Source organism: Cydia amplana, chromosome 1 (assembly GCF_948474715.1).
Source record: "Cydia amplana chromosome 1, ilCydAmpl1.1, whole genome shotgun sequence".
In the NCBI taxonomy this organism is placed as follows: Eukaryota; Metazoa; Arthropoda; class Insecta; order Lepidoptera; family Tortricidae; genus Cydia; species Cydia amplana.
The window spans coordinates 24,966,638-24,991,729 of NC_086069.1; the positions used below are offsets into that span (position 1 = coordinate 24,966,638).

Sequence of the window (25,092 nt, forward strand, 5' to 3'; positions counted from 1 at the left end):
TCAACTTCGAACACAGCTGGCTAAGGGCACCTGTCGACATTTCGAAGTTTTATTTTCATTTTTGATGGTTTATTTATTATATACTGTGAATATTTGTTTTAGAAATAGTACTAAGTATAAATCAGTGAATTGATTGAATTATTTCGGTTGGGATTAGTTGCCATGAGCCGTGGCAAAATGCCGGGGCAACGCGAGGAAGATGATGATGAATGATTGAATTATTTCGGTCCCTTTTAATAAACGGAACCTCGACTGACCTACTTGCTTGAAATATCTCGTAAGTACGTGCAGAAATAACGAGGTGCTGGAACAATTAGCATGCATTTTTCCAAGTGTTGCTACGTATTTACTTAAAATAATAACTGGTTTGCTTTTTAAACACTAACTAGTCTAGCAGCTTGTTCGGAAAACAGGCCGGCCGTATGCCAGTTTTCCACGTATGCTAGTATTAAAAAAAATGGTGATATGAGAAAGCGGCGCTCTCCTACACTTCGTCGGTACTATATTTAGGTACATAAGCCAATATAATCCCGACTTGTGAAGTATTGCACTATTATTATACAAGTGAAGGGGTAGTGTAGTAGCAACTGAATGCTTCGCTGCTTTTTATTACCATCCGACCCATATAATAATATTATCTACCTATCGAACCGTCGGTGCATACTGTTCATAGCCGCGCACCGCGGCGCAAAATGTCAGTTAATATAAAAAAACCTGTACCCGTACCCCGTCATTGACAGTGTCAAAACTGATGACATATGTACTTCTAACGTCGACGTAATTTACTTTCTATACATACTTATCTCACATAAAATATCTCCACGGAACTAAAAACGAGAGTTTATAACCTGTTCATGTAACACTTTATTTTAGAATGAACAAAAGAAAGGTACCTAACCACCAAAAAAATCGCTCATGTGTTTATTTTTTACCAATTGGGTTAAAATACTTATAAAATCTGTCTAATTCCAAACCTATTTTCTTTTTTAAACGGAAAAAAAAGAATGAAGGAACAAGCCTACTTGTAATGATACAATGACTCTACTCTTGTAATAATATTAAAAAAAAAACGGCCAAGTGCGAGTCGAACTCGCGCACGGAGGGTTCCGCACCATCAACAAATAGAGCAAAACAAGCAAAAAAACGGTCACCCATCCAAGTACTGACCCCGCCCGACGTTGCTTAACTTCGGTCAAAAATCACGTTTGTTGTATGGGAGCCCCACTTAAATCTTTATTTTATTCTGTTTTTAGTATTTGTTGTTATAGCGGCAACAGAAATACATCATCTGTGAAAATTTCAACTGTCTAGCTGTCACGGTTCGTGAGATACAGCCTGGTGACAGACGGACGGACGGACAGACGGACGGACAGCGGAGTCTTAGTAATAGGGTCCCGTTTTTACCCTTTGGGTACGGAACCCTAAAAAGTATGCTGTTTAAAATGCTAATTTCTATAATAAAGTAATTTAAAACTAAATAAAGCAAAAGCTAGTGTGCAAAGCCAAGATTAAAATCACGAGAATGCGTTAAAGCCGTTTCCCGCCTGTGTACAACTTCCCGGAATCAAGTTTCATAATCGGGTTTAATACTTGGAATGTAACTGGCTAAGGGAAGTGTGTGCACATGGTGTGCACATTTTAAGAGTATTATTTAGTTATATTATTTTACTATGTTACCTACTACATTTTTAACCGAATTCAAAAACAGGAGGTTATCAATTCGTCGGAATGTTTTTTTAGGTTAGATATGTATTTAGAGTGCTTCTCAGAATATGTTCTGTATTAGGTATATAAATTGTGAGTAGACTATAGGTAATTATGTAGGTAAATACTTAATTGTACTATCGAATAATAGATGGTAACTATAATATACAAATATGAAATTGAGAACAAAATTGGAACAAAAATGCAAATATTTTTGTTACATGAATCGGAAACAATGTGTTTACGATATTTATGGCATAAAACTAATACATTATGATTGATTGATTATATATTATCGTACGAGAAATTGAAAGAATAATCATAGAATCAAATCCAAACAGAAACAGTTGTTTAATCAAATCACCGCTCAAGTTGGACGGGATTCATGATTCTCTCAATAACGCGTTTTTTGTCGAGTAAACGGTCCCCTGGATTTACATAATGGTACCCGGTGACAACGCTGCGTCAGCGATTTTGGCTATCAATTTCTCCTTTATACTCACGGGTCTTTGAATGGGTATAAGAGAGAGAGAGAAAATTCTTTAGACTGTTTGACATAGGGATCAGATGAATGTGTATCCGATGTTTGTGTTTCGTTTAATGTCGCTTTTCGGCGTAAATGTTTTCCAGGCATTAGGTTTACACTTTCCGCTGTTTGGAAATGTTCAAAGTTGTGGTCGCTAAGTAATAGAAAGAGATGACTACGATACGATACGGAGCGTTAACGATTGCACGTTACATTATTTTTGTGAAAATCAGAAGTTTCTAAGAACTATTCCAATAAGGTATTCGGAAATTAACCTTCTGCAATAGTATTAAACTCAAGCAATCAACTCGCCTCCTCTCGACGCGCCTTCGGAATGCCACCCGTTTCCCCGACTGACGATTGCTGACGCCAACTTTTCCCTATCCGATTAAATTGCATTCTGTTATTGTACCTAGCTTAAATGCTAAAATGCAGACAAATAAATAATGCAGACGATCAATGTAAAAGTGAGTTCGTAATTTTTGTAAATGGCGTCTTATTTGCGAATATTATTTCCATATTCAGTAAGGATGATGGATAAATGCATAAGGGTGTAACGCTATTTTTCAAGTTCTTTATCTCCCACATATTTTTTATGGCAAAGGAACATTTGAAAATAGGTTTTGATACTAACGGTTAAAATTAAAATTTGAATACAGTGTCATAATTCAAAAACCGGCCAAGTGCGAGTCGTACTCGCGCACGGAGGGTTCCGCACCATCAACAAAAAATAGAGCAAAACAAGCAAAACAACGGTCACCCATCCAAGTACTGACCCCGCCCGACGTTGCTTAACTTCGGTCAAAAATCACGTTTGTTGTATGGGAGCCCCAGTTAAATCTTTATTTTATTCTGTTTTTAGTTAGTATTTGTTGTTATAGCGGCAACAGAAATACATCATCTGTGAAAATTTCAACTGTCTATCACGGTTCGTGAGATACAGCCTGGTGACAGACGGACGGACGGACGGACGGACTGACAGCGGAGTCTTAGTAATAGGGTCCCGTTTTTACCCTTTGGGTACGGAACCCTAAAAACAAACATGCATGTTTGTAGTTCAAATTTCAATGAACACGAACTCTTTATAGCTTCTTATAGTACGACGATAAGAGACAAGAGGGACTTATGCCCGGTTCACATTACTCCAGTCCAGTAATCCAGCGGGCTAATCCAGTCTAGTGCTGGACTGGATCATATCGTTTACATTATTCCAGCACTGGACTGGATTAGCCCGCTGGATTACTGGACTGGAGTAATGTGACCCGGGCATATTCCAGTCTTTTCACCGTTCAACGTTCAATCCAATACTGGAATGCAACTGGAATGGCTGTTCACACTATTCCAGTGGTGCTGGATTGGGTGAGCTGGAATGAAAAGTAGACGGTCTCTCCAGTCACTGGACTGTAATGCACTGGAATGGGTACATTCCAGTGCATTCTAGTGTCGGTTCACATTATTCCAGTAGCATTCCAGCACTGGATTGGATTGCTGGACTGGAATGCTACTGGAATAATGTGAACCGGGCATTAGAGCATGCAGAGTAGTCATCGACACACATTACAAAGAACGAGACGTTACACGGTGATTGCCTATCTTTATTATTGACTTGTCTCCGAAATTGTCTAGTTTTGCAAGGAATGTACCGCTTACTTCAAGATTGTTTCAAACTAATTTGTGAGATTGTTGGAAAATTTCATGTTTTCGTCTTTGAGCTGTTTCATCTTATTATTATCTTGAAGATACGCTACCCTGGATATTATTATACTTTATAAGAAAAAAGCCATTTGAACTGCAAACCACAGTAAGCTAAAGGGTGAGCAGTGAAAATGAGATACTAATAGGCCAATGTATTCACAAACGATATGTTACCGTATTGGCACGGAACGGAACGCAAGCTGTGTGACATCTGTCATATAGTTTCATACATTACAACCGGTGTGTCTATGCAGGGTGTTGAGCTGCGCTACAATTACGGATCTGGTGGTGGTGGTGATCAAAATTTTACCTGCCTCTCTATCGCTCGAATATCCAAGATCTATTACGGCCTATAGGGCTAAGATGGCCGGCTTTTTATCATTTGTCACCATGGCTGTCACGTTCTAACCAATAGTAAGTGCGAAAGTGACACATAGCATGACAGGTGATAAAAATGCGACCATAATAGCTGGTCTGGCCACGACATTGCGCGACTGGCTTAGGCTAAAGCGACAACCATAGGTTGGAACGAGACACAACAATCGGACCTTTCATTGCCGCCTATGGTTGTCGCCTTAACCGAAGCCAGTAGCGCATTGTCGTGGCGGCAAATTACGAAATTTAGAGTTTAGTTTTTCGCGGTAGTGTGGCCTATTAGCCTGTGGTTATGTATTGTGATAAAGGAATGCTCTTAGCATTTGGGTCGCTTTTTAAATAAAAAACTGCATTCAAAAAAACTGCATTCAAAATAAACGAAAAACCTTCCCTCCTGAGACCCAGAAGCATTTATTTTGAATTTGGAACCTGTTTGGAACCCTTAGTTACTCAATGAAAGTTCAAAATATTTTTTGGAATATGTACAATAATGTGTATAGTTTGTGCGGAAAGAGAAGAGTCGTGGAATGTATGGGGCCCAATACATTCCACGACTCTTCTCTTTCCGAACAGACTCTACGAATGTATTTACGAGGTTAAAGTAGCTTAGGCGGAAACTTGTTTTAAGGATCCGGGGAATATTCATACAAAACAAGACCCCAAAAAGAACCTCATCCTTTACGATTTGTAAGTCACTTAAAAATCAGAAGTCATAAAGGATTCCAAATTTCCGATGCGTAAACAGCACCACTAAACCTTTAAGCTTAACACAACGGTTCAACCCTTCATTTCATCCCTTGAGGAGGGTCGAAGTGACGTCATGGACGTTTATAGGGCTATAAGAATATTTCAGTTGAGTCATCAGAACACCCTGCTGAACAATACAGGGTATTCTGAACTGAGTTAAATATCGAGTTGAAATGACAGTGGCGAATATTATATTAAGCTCTATGTTTGAATTTGTAACGATGGATATAATCAAATGTTCATTCAAAATGACTGAAGCCGCATTCTAAACTTACAAAATAGTCATATGGAATATGGATTTGATATTACTCCCGGCGCATCTCGCTGATCAAATCAAATTGGATTATTGTAATTCGTATGCCGCTCCTGATTATGAGACTTTTTATACACTATGGCGAGGAAGCGAAATGAGAGATATATATTGGAAATATTCGATGCCATCATCGACTCCATCGAGTGCGGTCTCGGTAGCTCAGTTGGCAGAGCGATGGGCTATTGATCCAAAGTGGCGAGTTCGAGTCTCGCCCCAGATAGTGAATTTTTCCACTTTAAAATTATTTCTAAGTTTTAAGTACCTACTTAGGTAACTTTTATTGGTGTGAGCGAGATACGCTGCGAGTGCATATCAAATCATAATTATTTCGTATGCCACTCCAGGAGACCGAGTCATAGTAAAATCGCGTAATGCACACTCACTTGTTAATTTCATAACCAACCGGAAAAGGCGAAATAAGTCCATTGCTAAAAAAAGTTATATTCAAGGATATCTCCAAAAACCTGTTGCAATCTTGTTCTTGACTAAATCGTTGATCAACCTTAACTTAATTAGCCTAAATTAATTAAGCTACTTTTCTGAAACTGGAAGCAGTTATAAAGTTGATCCAAAAAAATATATTAAGCTATGTGCTTCATCACATATGTTCCTTGAGTAATTCTAAGCACTTCTAAGTGATGAAGCTCATAGCTTAATAAAAAAAAATTGGGTTATGTACAGAAGCGATGCATAACGGTTTCCAGCCCTTTAGCACGGTAGCATTTATATCGTTTATCACCATGCCTGTCACGTTCTAACAAGTATGTAAGTGCGAAAGTGACGGGCATAGAGATAGTCGATAAAAATGGTACCGTGCTGAGCCCGCAGTACCTATGAGCTATTCTACCAGAAGCAAAATTTAAAATCGAAATTTCGGTATCTCCTTCTCTATCGCTGCTATATTCGAGCGAATGAAACACAATGTTACGAAATAACCCGAACGCACGCACTGCACGGCACGGTCATTCTGAGTCGTAAGCCTTTGATTGTTTAGGACTTAGCGGATTACCCTACTATATCAGTATTACGTACACATTAATTTAGCTTTTGAGACACAATGATACAATTACATTGGCTTGTAAATATTTTCTAGGACCGGGACACTAAGTAATAAATTGATAATACTTACTTATTATGGTACCCAAACGAAGATGGCGTGGCGGGACAAACCTTGATACACTCTGTGCGGAGTGGCGGGAGTGTGCATTAGACAGAGTCAAGTGGCGGGAAAGAGGGGAGGCCTTTGCCCAGCAGTGGGACACACTAATAGGCTAATTAAAAAAAATGGTACTTAACATGAACTTTACTTATCGAAATAAAAGATTAATTAAAAGAGGAAAGAAAATAATGCGTCCTGCGTCGCAATCGTGTTAATAGACAAAAAATCCTGACATATGAGGGAAAACCTGACATGCGGCAACCCTACTCAGATGAAACAATATAGGCTCTCACTTGACGGGCCAATATAACGTAGTTAATAGTTGTTAAGCGCGTAGTTTTCCCAAACGATGTTAATTACAGTTACCAACTCACCGTAAACTAATATAGAGTAACATCACAGACTCCGCTTATGGAGTACTTTGCGTCATTTCTCAGATAACATTAGACTCTAGAAGATCACAGAATCAGAGACTCTAAACCTTTTCTGTGAAGTTATACAAGGTGAATGAATACAGTAGAGTCTGTGCGGAAAGAAAGAGTCCTAGAATATATGGGCTGCCTTACGTTCCAAGACTCTTCTCTTTCCGCACAGATTCTAGTAGATTGTTAATTTTTGTCGAGGTAGTTTGACGCTCGAACGCAGTGAGAACGCAGCTTTTTCATACTAAACCATATAGCAACACTGACCCATTTCTGTGGGAGAAGCAGGCGGCCGACCACCCTGTATGGCCTGTATGGAGATGTTTTGTCATTAAACAAACAGATGACTTGAATCCCGTCGACTTATCAGACGGGATGAGCTGAAAGCCCGACCGCCAGCGGCTATTAGGTATAACTATAGCAATGGCGTCCTTAGCTGCCCGTTGTAAGCACGGGTCTTTGCTAATAAGATCGGCTACGCGAGCCACACGCGGGCACACGAACGTCTTCAGCAGCGGAGTTGAAATAGTTGGCGTGGTCTAAACCGGCCGGGAGCGTATATATACATATATAGTATGGTAGCGCGAGTGTATGGTGACCCTGACGCGTATTTTATTAATTTTCACTACCTAAAGATTGTGGATAAGATCGCTTATTAACGATAAGACTGTCCGTTGTTTACCTCTACTTGCGTTGCTGTTTTAGGTATTTATTTATTTCTTCTATTGGGGTCTGCAATAAAGACTATTTCTATTCCATTTTTAACCGACTTCGAAATCTAAAAGGAGGAGGTTATCAATTCGGTTGTTTTTTAACCGACTTCCAAATCTAAAAGGAGGAGGTTATCAATTCGGTTGTATGTTTTTTTTTTTTTTTTTTTTTTTTTTTTTATGTTTGTTACTCCATATCTCCGTCATTGCTGGACCGATTTTGAAAATTTTTTTTTTGATTGCATGTATATGCTTACAGATTGGTCCCGTTTTTATCAAAACCCAGTTCTGATGATGGGATCCATGAGGAATCGAGGGAACTCCTCAAATCTTAAAGGCATACATATAGTGATTTTTATATTTTTATCAACCAATCAAGCATATACATTCAAAAAAGTGACATTTGATGAAGTGGAACTGCTGATGATGATCAGAACGGAACTCTTCAACGACGCATAGTACACGTTTGACGATTTGTCCTCTTCGTTATGTTTGTTAAGCAAGTTAAGTTTTTAAGCCACATTTTTGTCAAGCTCGAGTTCTGATGATGGGATCCATGAGGAATCGAGGGAACTCCTCAAATCTTAAAGGCATGCATATAGAGATTTTTGTATTTTCATCAGAAAATCGAGCATTTTCATTAAAAACTGTCGCATTTGATGCAGTGGAACTGCTGATGATGATCAGAACAGAACTCTTCAACGACGCATAGTTCACGTTTGGCGATTTGTCCTCTTCGTTATGTTTGTTAAGCAAGTTAAGTTTTTAAGCCACATTTTTATCAAGTTCGAGTTCTGATGATTCCCATCATGTGGCCACGAGGAATCGAGGGAACTCCTCCAATCTTAAAGGCATGCGTATAGAGATTTTTGTATTTTCATCAGAAAATCGAGCATTTTCATTAAAAACTGTCGCATTTGATGAAGTGGAACTGCTGATGATGATCATAACGGAACTCTTCAACGACGCATAGCTCGCATTTGGCGATTTGTCCTTTTCGTTATGTTTGTTAAGCAAGTTAGGTTTTTAGGCACATTTATGTCAATCAAGTCCTGAACATGGGATCCATGAGGAATAGAGGGAAATTCTAAAATCTTAAAGGCATACGTATAGAATTTTATATATTTTCATCAGAAAATCAAGCACTTACATTACAAACTGTGGCATTTGATGAAGTTGAACTGCTGATGATGATCAGAACAGAACTCTTCAACGACGCATAGTACACGTTTTGTGATTTTGAATTTCGATTTTGACTTGGACTGGGCCCCGGACTCCGGACTCGGACCCGTACTCGGACTCGGACCCGGACTCGGATCCGGACACGGACCCGGACCTTGACCCGGAAAATCACTATGGTACCTAAACTAAATATACCACTATGATTACCATAAAATGTATACATATTACCAAATAAAGTATAAGCGCCGTTAAGTGGATCCAGGCTAGTAGTTAGAGAAGTCGGTTTTTTTCTATTAAAGATTATTATTATTATTATTATTATTCATTTATTTATCTTTCCTCTTACGTTAGGTTATTTATAATATGAATATAAAAGTAAAATATAAAAATTATTATTATTATTATTTTTTTTTTTTTTTTTTTTATGTTTGTTACTCCATATCTCCGTCATTACTGGACCGATTTTGAAAATTTTTTTTTTGATTGTATGTATATGCATACAGATTGGTCCCGTTTTTGTCAAAACCCGGTTCTGATGATGGGATCCATGAGGAATCGAGGGAAATCCTCAAATCTTAAAGGCATACATATAGTGATTTTTGTGTTTTTATCAACAAATCAAGCATATACATTCAAAAACGTGACATTTGATGAAGTGGAACTGCTGATGATGATCAGAACGGAACTCTTCAACGACGTATAGTACACGTTTGACGATTTGTCCTCTTCGTTATGTTTGTTAAGCAAGTTAAGTTTTTAATCCACATTTTTGTCAAGCTCGAGTTCTGATGATGGGATCCATGAGGAATCGAGGGAACTCCTCAAATCTTAAAGGCATGCGTATAGAGATTTTTGTATTTTCATCAAAAAATTAAGCATTTTCATTAAAAACTGTCGCATTTGATGCAGTGGAACTGCTGATGATGATCAGAACAGAACTCTTCAACGACGCATAGTTCACGTTAGGCGATTTGTCCTCTTCGTTATGTTTGTTAAGCAAGTTAAGTTTTTAAGCCATATTTTTTTCAAGCTCGAGTTCTGATGATGGGATCCACAAGGAATCGAGGGAACTCCTCCAATCTTAAAGGCATGCGTATAGAGGTTTTTGTATTTTCATCAGAAAATCGAGCATTTTCATTAAAAACTGTCGCATTTGATGAAGTGGAACTGCTGATGATGATCATAACGGAACTCTTCAACGACGCATAGTTCGCATTTGGCGATTTGTCCTTTTCGTTATGTTTGTTAAGCAATTTAGGTTTTTAGGCACATTTATGTCAATCTCAAGTCCTGAACATGGGATCCATGAGGAATCGAGGGAACTCCTCAAATTTTAAAGGCATATGTATAGAATTTTATATATTTTCATCAGAAAATCAAGCATTTACATTAAAAACTGTGAGATTTGATGAAGTGGAACTACATAGTACCTACACGTTTAGTGATTTTGAATTTCGATTTTGACTTGGACTGGGCCCCGGACTTCGGACTCGGACCCGTACTCGGACTCGGACCCGGACTCGGATCCGGACCCGGACCCGGATCTTGACCCGGAAAACCACTATGATACTTAAACTAAAAAAACACTATGATTACCATAAAATGTATAGGTACATATTACCAAATAAAGTATAAGCGCCGTTAAGTGGGTAAGGCTAGTAGTTAGAGAAGTCGGTTTTTTTCTATTAAAGATTATATTGTATTCTGATTGTAATTTGATATGGATTTGTAATGGATATGTTTGCAAGTCGATGGATGGTTGTATCAGATGTGTCTGCGGTACTGTGAGATGATGGATGAAAGTTGATTGTGATCTGATTTTCCTAATTGTGTAAATACATTACGTATTTTTTAATCTGATGTGTACAGTGATTTGGTTTCGACTGTAATGCTGTATTTTTTTTATGGCTTTCCCCTCTTGTGGGTCAGGAGGGATTTAATGTTTTCAAATAAATAATAATAACGATCTGTCAGTGTCAAAAGTGACGTTTCTGGTTGACGAATCGTTTTTTCTGCTTAATCTAGTAGTTAAGTGGTCTGTGCCGTAAACACATTGCGTCCTATATCCAGTTAGCATTTGTAATCGGATTAGGGGTAACAAAACGATCCCATGGTGAGGATTAAACCGTGCAATTAACTTTTCATTCTGGCTTTCCTACTTTTTACAAGCTTTTATTTAGTTAACCTTGCATATGTGTGGTAATCAAGTCGTGGGTTAAATTTCAGTTGTGCTGTATATATATTAAAAATGCAAAAATATCACTAAGGGCCAAATGAACCCGACCGACATTATCAATTACGTAATTAAATTACGACTTACCAGGATATATATTATTTCATAAAACTCAACGCACAAAACGATTACAAAGGTCTTATTACTGAACCAGCTAAGCTGCATTTACATTATTTACAGTCGCTAAAGACAAGAAAAATAAAAAGACTGACATCAATTAGTCACCTAAACTTTAAACGCCACCATACCTATAGTATTTTTCACATAGCTTAGGTACGGTGACAGCTGTCATCGTCATGCAATTTATAAGCTAAAGACGAATATATGTATCGAAATGACGGCCATCACAGTACCCAAGCCATTTGAAAAATACCTCAGTCATACATACAAGTAGAAGTCCCTTTCTATCAAAAGCTGTCAAAAAGTGACATCCGCTTGTTTTACAAGTTACAAGCTGTTGAGAAACAGGCCCGCTCTGATATATCTGATGGCGTTTGTATAGAAGTTTGTATGCACCTGTGCTAAGCTAAATAGTATTTATTACTGACTGTAAAAAATACTTATTGTATATTTTTCAATTTGCACCATGTTTATTATTAATATCGGTCTGGTAAGTGTATTTTCATTTATATAAATAAATGCTAACAGTCTCTAAACCCACCAATCTGTATTATGAAGTTGTCTCTGGAGTAACCTATCTTGACACTGATTTAAACTTTCACAATTTTTACACATTATTAAAATCGAATATCGTTAGTGTTGTGTGTCGACAGAGTGACATCCCTAGTGCGCAAAACGTTCAAGCGGATTAACAAGACCAAGTGCGGGTAGTTCGAAAAACTCGCGCGGTTAGAAGATGCTGATGTCAACTTTTAAGCCAGTCTTCTCCGAGACCACGGGGACAACGCCGTCCTCGAAACGTCGGAGGTAAATCTTAAAAACTTAGATACGCGATTAAGTCCCGTTGTACAATTTAATAACCTATCTTGTTTTTAAAGCCGGGATCCGGCCGGATCCCATTGACATTCGCTCATTAATACCGCTCCCTTCCGGTCGGTACGCCGGTCTCGTACATGCTAAATTAGAATAGGTACACGCCGTACATGGTACACCCACACGAGGTGTGTTATGACGGCTGTACGGTTGCGCACCCGTCATCGAGAGCCTCTCGCCGAGTCTCGGCAAAAAATCGACCGAAATTGGGGAAGGACGAGACAAAACGAGTAAGGGCGAGAGGAGAAGGGAGCAGTATGTACAATTGGTTAGGTAGCATAATTTCGAAAATCAAAAATCCTAAGTACGAAATTCTAAAAGAACCGACGTACGAAATTCGAAATTCTAAAGACAGAACATCGAAAATCAAATCATAGTACATTTTAAATAGGTACCTAACATTTTTTTTGATGTAACGCACGTGTATGTATGACTCATGGTATAGCTACGAGGGGCGTTCAAAATATTCTCGGTATTGATATCTTACGACCTCTTCTAAAATTTCTTTCGTTACTGGCCGCTAAGGTTTATTCATTGACATTAAAAAAAAGTATAATTCGAACCGAGATAGTCTTTTGTTTTTCTGCAATTGCTGAACAAACATGAACATCCTGTGCGAATTGACAATGTTAACTAAATTAGAACATCGATGCGCGATAAAATTCTTGACAAAACAGGGTAAAAATCAAAAAACCATAAAAGAGGAAATGGATTGTGTTTACCGTGAGTCTGCTCCTTCTTTATCTACCATTCAAAAGTGGTCAAGCGAGTTTAAACGCGGAAGGGAGAGTATTGAAGATGACCCTAGACCTGGCCGGCCTGTAGTAGCTACTTCACAAGAAAATATTGATAAAGTGGAAAAACTTATATTGGAAGATGGTCGAGTGAAGGTAAAATCTATAGCACAAGTAACCAATCTCTCTATTGGTACCGTACATGATATTATACATGACCATCTTAATATGTCAAAAGTAAGTGCAAGATGGGTTCCGCGAATGCTGACTCGGCTTCAAAAAGACATGCGTGTAGCTTGTTGTTCCGATTTTATTGACCTGTGCGGTGAAAATCCTGATGAGGTGCTGCAAAGAATAGTTACTGGAGATGAAACCTGGGTTCATCATTATGACCCAGAGAGTAAACAAGAGTCCATGCAGTGGCACATTAAGGGTTCAGCTCATCCCAAGAAGTTGAAGGTCATCCCTTCAGCTGGCAAGGTCATGGCCACGATATTTTGGGATTGTGAAGGAGTATTACTAATCGATTATAAAGAAAAAGGTGTAAATATCACAGGACTGTACTATGCTAACATTCTACGTCAATTAAAGGATGTAATTAAAGAAAAGAGGCGAGGAAAGTTAACCAAAGGTATTCTGCTTCTGCATGACAACGCCCCCGTCCATACTGCTCATATTGCCAAGGCAGCTATTGTTGAACGTGGGTTTAAAACTGTTACTCACCCACCGTATAGTCCGGACTTAGCCCCCAGCGACTTCTTTTTGCTCCCCAATCTTAAAAAGGATCTGCGTGGAAATAAATTTTCTGACGATGAAGCATTGAAGGCGGCAGTGGAGGAGCATTTTTACACGAAAGATAAAAAATATTTTTACGAGGGATTAAAAAAAATAATTGATCGATCTTTTAAGTGCATGAACATAGGGGGGGAGTATATTGAAAAATAAAAATATCAAACTTTTCGTACTTGTTTGTTTTCATTCTCATACCGAGAATATTTTGAATACCCCTCGTATATAAGTTATATTTTGCCGGCAGTGCTAAACTTCCCCATAGCCCCTACAGGTGTGCGCCGTGTACGTAAATGAACCTTAATGTTATTGTAGGATTTTTCGGTCCACCCGTTGTTTTGATGATTAATGTCTTGTTTGGAAGTCGAATTAAAATCGGCTACCGCGCGGATATATTTGCATTAGGCGGTGATGGAGCCGGATTAATTGCGACTTTCAGGGTTGTTTTTGAGGAAGTTTTATTTCCGAATCTAACTATGGACGACAAACACAAACAAACTTTACAAACACTTACTGTACAAACTTTAGGTAGTTACTATGAAAAAAGTGGTGGTGGATTTTCAATCCGGAGAGCGTAAGGGCTCAAATCCTGGCTTGTACCAATGAATTTTTCGAAACTTTATGTAAGTACGAAATATCATTTGATATTTACCACTAGCTATATATATTTATTTATATATCGTGAGGAAACCTGCGTACATCTGCGAAGAAATTCATATTCATAAGAAGTCCTCAACTGGCATTTGGCCAGCGTGGGAACTTTGGCCCAAGCCCGCATGAGATGAAGCCTGTGCCCAGCAGCGGGACGTAGGTATAATAGGCTGACGTATCATTTTTAATTAAAAGAAATCTTCATATTTTACGATGCATTTTAATTTAACTGGTCTTGTTCCAACGATTACCTACCTATTTCTAGAATTGTATTTTTTTTTATTAAATTAAGTTAGGGTACCACCTAGAGAGCTTAAAAAAGATAAAATTTTCGGAATTATTCCGACATCTTACGTAAACATTACAGTATAAACGAAACCACGATGTTGACTCTAGCGCTGTTCAATAAACGACACAAAAATTATATTGATTAATACCTATTCCCACTACCTTCACCATTAAGGTGCTGCTGCTAAGCACTACTCGGCCGTGTGTGCGCGTTTTTTTGGCAATTTATTTACTTTTACTTATTATCACAGTACCAAACAGTTTATTTTATCTTTATGCTGGCCGTAGTTTGCTAATAAATAAGTTAAATTCTAAACTACAGACTTTACATACCTACTTTTATTACGTGTTACTTATTATAAGTACTACTTATTATTGTATAATAATAACGTCGCTCAAAAGATATTCCGAACATCTGTAAAAAGAAGAATTTTAATTGACTTCATTTCTGGTCCTCAGATCGAGTGATAAGTCGAAATGAGGTTTTATTATACCGTTTATGGTCCTCAGTTTTGTTATACCGATGTCATGAGGTTTTATTATACCGATGTAACGCTCGCACTCCGGAGCAACAAGCGGATCCGCATATAATGTGAAGACCGCCTAAGCAGGCTGACGATGAAACAGCGAAGTAACCTTGAGTAGACCAGCCCTAGTAGCACGGTCGCATTTTTATCGTTTATCACCATGCCTGTCACGTTCTAACAAGTATGTAAGTGCGAAAGTGACGGGCATAGTGATAGTCGATAAAAATGAAACCGTGCTGAGCCCGCAGGTACGATATGAACTAAGTTGGTAACAGCCAAACTTCGCAGATTTGCACTTGGAGTGCTTCCCTTTTGCGAAGTTGGCCGCTTTTCACTTGCATTTAACTTCCTGCAACTGTTATTAAAATATAAATGTAATGCAAGCATTTGAATATTAGTACCCAGTAAACCCTACACACTGATTTAAACATTTTAAACCTCGACGATTTTTACACATTATTATTTACTAAAGATCGGTTTTCCTAGGATAGCGGTGCCGTCATATAGCGGCCGTCTCCATACTAAATAATACGGCTAAATATGGATGTCGTAGTATATTGTATGGAGACGGCCGCTATATGACGGCACCGCTTTCGGAGGAATCCAAAGCTTAAGACGGAACTACCTAATCGCGTATAGAATATCTAAACTTTAAAATTACCTCCGATCCGACGACGTCTCGAAGACGGCATTGTCTTCGTGATCCCGGAAAAGTTGAAATCAACATACCTAATTTTAATTATATTTCTGTTCCGGTCGCACAGTGGCATTGATCGCCTACATTAGGAAGGGACAGCAGAAATTGCGTGTCAATGTACGAAATTCTTCGTGCATAGCTACCTTACTTTACGAATGTATCAATTTTGTTTGCTTGACTTGTTAGGAGCAACCGTAGTGCCCCGCCGATATTTATCATTGGGCTTTCATGTCAAACGTCATCCAATCACAGTTGAAGCATGAACATTCGCTTCGAAAGTTACACGATTACCCTGTTGACCTAAAATACTCTGTCCCTTTATGAAACATCCCGTATGATGGATAGCGTTGTGCACGTGACAAAAAAGTGTCACTTTTTACGCACGCTTGAAACTGGAATACTGACACGCCACGAAATTTATACGTGACCAAGTACAACCATCATCCATCACACTCGTACTGGTCAGTTGGTGAAAAGCATTAGAGTCCGTACCATGAGTTAGTAACTAACAGTGTCAAAACTGACATTTACGCTATGACATAAACGCCGTCGAGACGTAATTTACTTTCTATACATCTCGCTCGTACTCGCATATTAGTGCTAATGTATAGAAAGTAAATTACGTTCTCGACGGCGTTTATGTCAGCGCCAAACTGATGGTAGCCGTACAGGTATGTACATGGCGTGATTATACATCATACTAACTTTTTTCACTTTGCGATACTAATTAAAATGCAAATTTTCGTTACAGTGACGGGTCCCATCTCTTTTTGACAATTTGTCGTTGGATACGTTTACGTTGAAATGAAACATACTCGTACGGTAGTAGCACACAAATAACGAAGTTTAAAAACAACAGTAACTGCAGACTATTAAGCACACGAACCGCTCCCATACAATCAAAGCTACGCTCTCATTTGAAAACGACATTAATGTTCATGTCAAATGTCATGTTATTTCAGAATGTCGTTTTAAATTGAGTGTGAACACTGTGAATTTTGTATTGCGGCGACTAGGGTCGTGTGACTCTTAACGTGTTATCGAGCGATACCTTAATAAAGGTTAGGTGTAGAAAATTACATTTAGCATGATCCGACAAGCTCTTGGCCGGTTTTAATAAGTCAGCCACTATATCCGCCAAGGTATAGCCACCGTTTCGTTGCGAAAGCTAGCCTTTTAAACGACATTCCTTATTTATAGCAGCACACGCCGTCCCACTTTGCAAATGGACGAAATGAAAGCGAATAGAAAAACGTTTCACAGACGTACTAGTACTAGTCCGTCTCTCTTTATGGACCCGGCAAACGTGATAAGATTAAAACTGGCCGTGTATTTAGTGTGGACATATTTCTTGTGTCTATCAGCTCGACACCGAGGCGCAATAAGTTCTCGTTACGTGATACCTTTTTCGGAACTGTTTGGCTGATTGTTGGGGGAAAAAGTCGGGTGTGTATGGAGCTTATAAGTCTTTTATAGTCCAGCTAAGCGATGTTCATGAAAAAGGTTAAAAATAGCTACTATTATTCAGAGTATTTTCTTTTCAAGTTTTAGCCATATTCGGACAAAGTGGTTAGGATACACTCATACCCATAGAAAACATCGATCTATGACCAGCTACATTGTATGCAACTGCCATTATTTTTGATTAGACTTATAAGTAGTCAAAGTACTACTACTTTGACTAGGTACTTATAAGCCTACCTACGTACAGTACGACGTATGGTACTACCATATGGTACCATGGTGGTTGTATGGTATGGTACACCATAAAAACAATGTTAGGTAACATTGCAAGACATGACTAAAAAGCAAGCAGCATCCTACATAATTCACATTTTTTAGTTCTTGATAAAAAAAAACACATATTTTTTGAAGTTAATCCAGTTTCATAACCATATGAAGCAAATGGAAGGCGTATTCTAATAGTATTAATTTGATCCGTATTCACGGCTCAGCTAGTTCGCCGATTTGCATACATGGCCGCGTGGATTAACACACGTTTCATTTCGGGGAAAGTATTTGAGCACTGAAGCTGACCCAGTTCCGAACAGTGTTCAAATAAGCTGTCGGAGAGTTGGTTATAGGATAGAGCACTACTTAATATACACAAGTAGGTAGATAAAGTACTATAATTCGTAAAATTAGTTGGTGGGTGCTTTGCAGGTCCAATCCAACCCAATTAGCATAATTATAAGTGTCGGCAACTTCAATATAGAGTAATTTAAGGGACGTATAAGGGTGTCAGAAAAGATTTAAGCTGTATAAAAGGTATTTTACAGTTATTATATAGCTCAAGCTTATACAGCATTATAAAGGAAGAAAAATGTAGGTACAAATGGTGGACTTAATGCCAAAAGGCAAAGTATATTGTACATTGGGGTAATTTCAAACGCAGGAAATATTTCCTAAACCAGTAGCACATTCTACTTTACCAACAATAAGCAAGATGCATTCATAATTCAACAATACTTACGCTACTGCAACGCTTATAACATGGCATCTTGCATATTGTTGCTACAATAGAAAGTTCGTCTTGGAACAGAAAGAGCATCTTTTGTTCTTCAGCGTTTTTATGACAGTCAAAATAATATGCAAAATAACAATGACCAGCGCACCGTTATTAACCTGTAGCGTTTTTAAAATTTAGCTTTCTCTTGTTACCTGCGACCACAGACAAGACATCCTCCAGACTGAGCATAGTAGCGCTACCCCCTCTGCCACAAATATAAGACAAGATAAGATAAAAGATAGTTTATTCAAGTAGGCATAATTACAATGCGCTTATGAACGTCAAATAAAGCTAGGTAGACCGGCTCCAACCCTACACCTCTGCCCCGAGAAGATTTAAATCCCCCCTCAATTGGAGGAGGGTATCCCAATATGGGACCGGCAACAAACTCGGCGGGACACATCTTTTCAAAAATAATTACATCTTATAATTGAGAAATAGGGATGAAGGGGGTGGCGTCCGACTAAGGGTTGCAGAAATAACACACGTCCGTTCGTTGCAATATTTAATCGAGACAAAGGAATCTATAGCTACCCACTTACATGTTACCTATATATTTTTGGCTAAGTACCCACATACATCACACCTCCCCACTTAATCATGAAGTAATGTTACGTATAACACTATGGTACCTTAAACTAATATAACTAATCTATTTCTAGTCTATGTCTACGGCTTGGCAACGGCCTAAGCGTCACCGGCGATCGCGTTGGTGGCTGAGGACGTGGGGAAGGATTAGCTGTAACCGACGTTTTATTAGTTACTTCCTCGCCCCTTACTGTCTCGGTCCCTTCCTCACCCCGATCCACCGACCCAGCAGGTTGTACCTCGGCACTCTCTAATTGTTCAGCCTGCTCATCCCCGTCGGGCCCCTGGTCCGTAGGGCACGGAATGCTCGATAAAACTGATCTGCGCCTGAGTTGGTCTATATGTCTAACTAGAAGTCGCCCGTCTCCGTTATCCAGGGTATACCGACGTGAACCCTCCTTGCCTACGATAGTACCTTTGATCCATTTATCGGCACCAGTATAATTACGCGCCCAAACTGTTTCTCCCGTTACCAAGTTTCGCTCCGCGATCGCGCTCTGACCGGCCTGCGCCTGCTGGCGGCGCTGCGCGTCACGTACCCGGTCTTCCAGCCCACGATCACTACGTAATAAGTCTAACCTCGAACGTAAATTCCGTTTTTGTAGAAGCATCGCTGGGGTTTCTCCCGTGGTACTATGCACGCTATTCCTATACGCTAGCAGGTACGTTTGTAATGCGACGTCTACATCTACCCCGTCCCTAAACGCTTTCTTTATCGCCCGTTTACACAACTTTACCGCTTGCTCTGCAGCTCCATTGGACGCCGGGTGGTATGCGGGTGAAAATGCCTGTTCAATGCCGTTTTGAATTAAGAATTGTTTGAACTCTGCGCTTGTAAAAGGCGGTCCTTGGTCTGAAACTACGACTGACGGTAGCCCAAAGCGAGCGAAAGTCGCCCTCAGTTCCCTAATTACGGCAGACGAGTTTGTACGTGACATCTCAAACACCTCAATCCATTTAGAGGTCGAGTCAATGAGAATTAAATAAGTCCTACCTTTATATTGCAAAAAATCTAAGTGAATCCTAGTCCAGGGCTGCATAGCATACTTCCATGAACTCGGCGCAGCCTGTGGCGGTGCGACCGCCTCCGCTGCACACGTCTCGCAACCTCTACACAACGCCTCCACCTCCGCGTCTATGTTAGGCCACCATACATAACTTCGCGCCAGTGATTTCATTTTAACGATACCCATATGACTAATATGCAGCTGTTTAAGTACCTTTTCACGCAGCGAATTAGGAATAGTCATACGATATCCCCACATCAAGCAGCCGCGGTCTACATATAACTCGTGACGCCTTATAAAGTAAGGCTCCATCTCTTCGTCGGGACAACTAGCCGGCCATCCTGATTGCGCGTACGTGATAAGATAACCCTACTCACTAACCTATCTTTGGCTGTCGAAACCCGTACATCATTATTAGTTACCGGTAGGAAGTTTTCTACAAAATTCACATAAGTGACTTCTTCCTCTCTACCCGCTGCCCCCTCTTTCGCCTGAGGTAACCGCGATAGCGCGTCCGCACAATTTTGTTTTGATGCAACATATTCAATTTGATAATCGTACCCCGATAAAAGAACCGCCCATCGTTGTATGCGCGAAGCTGCCATTACCGGAATGCCGACCTTATCTCCAAAAATGTACGTGAGAGGCTTGTGATCAGTCCGTAATATAAATTTGCGACCGTATAGGTATTGGTGGAATTTACGAATTCCGTAGACAATTGCTAGTGCCTCCCGGTCTATTTGTGCGTACGCACGCTCCGCCGCTGTAAGCGTGCGCGAGGCATATGCCACGGGCCGCTCCCCGTGCTCCGTGACGTGCGATATCACCGAGGCAACCCCCACTCCAGATGCGTCGCAAGTCAAAATCAGTGGCAATTCCTCTGAATAATGCGTTAGCACTTGACTCGACCCGAGCGCCCTCTTGATTTCTTGGAAAGCCGCCTGACACTCCCTATCCCACACGAACTTAACTCCACTTTTCAATAAATTATACAAGGGTGCCATTATACTACTGACATTACCGACGAACTTCGCGTAATACATTACCATCCCTATAAAGGCCCTTAATTCGGATACATTACGTGGCGCCGGCGCGGCCTCGATGGCCTTTACTTTTTCTGGGCAAGTATGTATGCCATCTTCACTAATGACGTGCCCTAGATAATTAATCGACTTAGCAAAGAAAGCGCATTTCTCTTTTTTTACGCGCAAACCATAGGCTTGCAACCGCTCAAAAACTTTAACTAAATTGTCAATATGCGTTTCCGTATCGCTGCCCGTGATAATCACGTCGTCAAGGAATACGCCTACGTGTGGCAAGTCTGCAAACATTTGTTCCAACCGCCTCTGAAATATACCCGGGCTCGAGGACAATCCATACACAAGACGATTATATCGGAATAAGCCCTTATGAGTATTAATCACGGTGTATTTTCGAGAATCGTCCAGCTCAAATTGCGCGTAGGCCTGCGATAAGTCGATCTTACTAAATCGCTTCCCCCCGTACAGGCGTGCTAACAAATCCTCTACCCTAGGTAACGGATATCGATCGACTTCTAGCATTCTATTTAAGGTCAGTTTGTAATCAGCGCAAATTCTTACATTACCATCCTTCTTTACTACCGGGACAATGGGTGTAGCCCAGTCGGAGCGGTCGACGGGGGTGAGCACGCCGTCGCGCACCAGCTGCTCCAGCGCGCGCTCCACCGGCGTGCGCAGCGCGTACGCCAGGGGCCGCGCGCGCAGGAACACCGGCCGCGCCCCTTCCCGCAGGTGGATGCTCACGCGACCGCCGGTGAACCGCCCCAAACCATCCGCGAACACGTCACAAAATCTGGAACTGAAATCCGTCAAGTTAAACTCATTTCCATCTACCTCGTTTCTATTAACATTGCAAGGTCTGCATGGCGTAGGTATGGGCATATTTAATTCCGCCAGCCATTGTCTGCCTATCAACATGGATTTACCATTTTCAATTACATACATCTCCAAATATTCCTGCTTATTTTTATATTTTACCAGTGGTTTTACTACACCGACTGGTTTTACAAGCTCTCCAGTGTAATAACGTAATCTAACATTACTACTATAAAGTACTAACTGAGAAAACAATTGTTCGTAAACTTTTTTGCTGACGCATGATATCGCACTGCCTGTATCGCATTCCATGTCAAGGTCAATACCCTGCACATTTATTTTCATAAAAATAGGTTTGTAATCCGCTGCCTTTAAGTTATTAACATGTATGATAATTACCTCGTCACTCATGTCACTGTCCTCACTATATGTGTCCCGGTGACTGGCCATATTCATAACTTCCACGCTGTGAGTACGAGTATCAGCCATTAATGGACACACCCGTTGCAAGTGTCCCTGCTTGTTGCACACCTTGCACACATAGCGGGTGAACCGGCAGGTGTCCGTGCCGTGCGTCCCGCCGCAAGCGTTACAGTGTGCGTCACGCCGTTTTCCCGCCGACGCCGCCGACGCTGCCTGCCAGCCGCTGGCGCGGGCACCACGCCCAGCGCTGGCACCTCGCTCTGCGCCCCGCGGTTGCCATGCTCCTCGCGCCGCCTCGTTCCTACGTCGTGACGAACTCGCCGCTATCGCTTGACAAGACGCCAGCGCACTTGTCCCGTCACTAGCAGGCTTTCGTGACCCCTCGACCATAGCGGCGTCCTTCTCAGCCGCTTCCATACTGACTGCCAGATTAAAAGCTTTAGTGAAATCTAACTTATCTTCAGCAAAAAGCCTTTGTCGAATGGTCTCGCTGTGAATTCCGCATACAAACTGATCCCTTAAACTATCTTCGAGCCACGCCCCAAAGTCACACGTCTTAGACATTCTTTTCAAAACTGCCACGTAATTAGACATAGATTCACTATCTCCCTGTTTCCTATGCCTAAATTTATAACGTTCTGCCAGTACACTAGGTTTAGGTTGCAAATGTTTTTCTAAAATGGCAGTTAAGTCGGCGAATGTTTTTGTCGTAGGTTTATCCGGCGTGCACAAGTTGACTAGGAGTTCATAACCCTCGGCGCCAATCACGGTCACTAACGTAGGCACTTGCAACTCAGCTTTAATGTTGTTACACAAGAAATACTGTTCAAGTCGTTCTACATATAACCGCCAATTGTCCGACGCGATCTTAAACTCGCCTATTTTGCCGATTGACATTGTTTTTGCACAACACAACACGCACAGTACACGCACTAAAAGGTCCGAACAGCTCGTCGCCACTGAGAAATAGGGATGAAGGGGGTGGCGTCCGACTAAGGGTTGCAGAAATAACACACGTCCGTTCGTTGCAATATTTAATCGAGACAAAGAAATCTATAGCTACCCACTTACATGTTACCTATATATTTTTGGCTAAGTACCCACATACATCACAATAATTAACATGCATTACGAGAAAATAAGGGAAAAAATACAATTTAAATTACTATAGAATTCATGCAATTATACACATAAGGTGTAATAGAAATTTGATTTAGAAAATATACATATGTACATGGAATCATACAAATTCGTAGCTCTTTAAGAAAACATATCAAATTCTTACAAAAGGAAAAGAAAATAAAGTTATTAAAAGAAGTGGGAAAACATATTATATAAATCTGATTGATTATTATGAATTACCAACATATAATATTTGATGTGCTTTCCTGCTTACCTGAGCTATTAGTGGAGTCAATATAAAGTTAAAGTTACATTAATTGCACAGTCAAATGTTTCTACACGGGTGAATTATATATCATATTGAATACCCGGCTGCGAATTAACAACTTGATATCTGTTCCCGTTTTTGAGAAATAACATTTTTTTTATTTTATATTTTATACTACCTAAACAGTAATTTCACACTAGAGATTTTTTGAAGAATGGGCTATGAAGCTTACACGACTACACGGTCAGAATTTCTCCCGACAATAATATTAATTATAGATTTAATGAAAAAAACAATAACTTTGTAAGTTTTTCATGACCGAGAATATCCCACACTGAGAGAAAAGTTTACTATTGTGGTTAATAGTATTTGTTTCGATCATGTTTAATTTATCTGCCTGAGGAACTGCTATATTCGCAGAATAGCAGCATGATATTGGAAACAAACAGCAAATAATGTTCTACACAATTAATGGACACTTCTAGTTTTTTGACAGTAACTGTACAAGTTATTGAAGAATAACATACTTATTTTTCTCGCAATTATTAAATCAATTTCCAGCATAAAAAGTCAATGAAGTATGCTGTATTTCCAGGCTTCCACAGAGGCCAAGTCAAACTTTGTTTAAGATGTCAAAAAGATATCATTTTGTTATCATTCGCCTAACCGTCTCGCTCGCACCAATACATATTTCATCTAGTACGAGTGAAATGCACGCGCGAATGATATAAAATGACATCTTTTATAACAAAGTTCGAATTAGCATCAAGGTATATTAGGAAAATATACCTTATGACTTATGGCATTGCGTTAAGGTTTAATAATTCAATGCATAAAGTGTCTGTGTTTATGTGAAAAATGATAGGTGTCAATTTTTATATCTATTCACAAAACGTTTAGAATACAGGATGCACAGTCAGATATAAATAGACCCTTAAAGTCTTACAACTATCTATGATACTGGATCTCAAGCTTATTTGGTTAGTAAGTACCGTCCACCAAGTTATACTTCGAATAGCCACCCGGACAAATTCCAAAGCTAATTTCGAATTTTAAAATTTGACAATTCACGAGAAGAGTAACGTAACGTCAAAGGATATGTTTGTCCCTTTTCAACGATCCTGTCATCCGATGCTTGAGTAGAGTGAAACTAAAAGAAGCAAATGTCAGCAATTCGTAACGCTTAGTTTTTGTTAGCGTTAGCGCATCGCGACATGAGAACTAGTATGAGCCTGGCCCTCGATTACGTATAATTGCAAGGAAACTTGGGATCAAGTTATCTTAGTCAATTTAGAGCAGTTGGAATTCAACTCATTGTGAAATTTTTGAACGTTTTCAAATAATTTGTTGGATTAAGTAGTAAAAGTGTTACAGTGTGTTATATATTTGTGATCTACTCACAAGGCCCTTTCATTTGGTACCCCACATGGTATGTTTAAAAGAAAAATGGTAAAAACTTTGCGTCATAGCAACTACCCTCACCACTTTCGCGCTTGTCATCTCATATATTTGTGTTCAGGATATTATACTGAATGCACTGATACCAAATATACTCATATCCGAGACGACATGAG

General features: G+C 39.8%; 1 protein-coding gene across 1 annotated transcript; it reads right to left on the bottom strand.

Annotated features, from left to right (window-relative positions):
- Positions 1–18,941: 18,941 nt before the first annotated feature.
- LOC134649869 (uncharacterized protein K02A2.6-like) lies at positions 18,942–23,245 on the bottom strand. The gene is made up of 3 exons (XM_063504736.1): positions 20,272–23,245; positions 19,054–19,630; positions 18,942–18,970 (listed from the first exon to the last, which is right to left on the bottom strand). Exons 1-3 carry the CDS (start codon positions 23,023–23,025, stop codon positions 18,942–18,944), a joined length of 3,360 nt encoding a protein of 1,119 aa, XP_063360806.1. The 5' UTR covers positions 23,026–23,245.
- Positions 23,246–25,092: the final 1,847 nt, after the last annotated feature.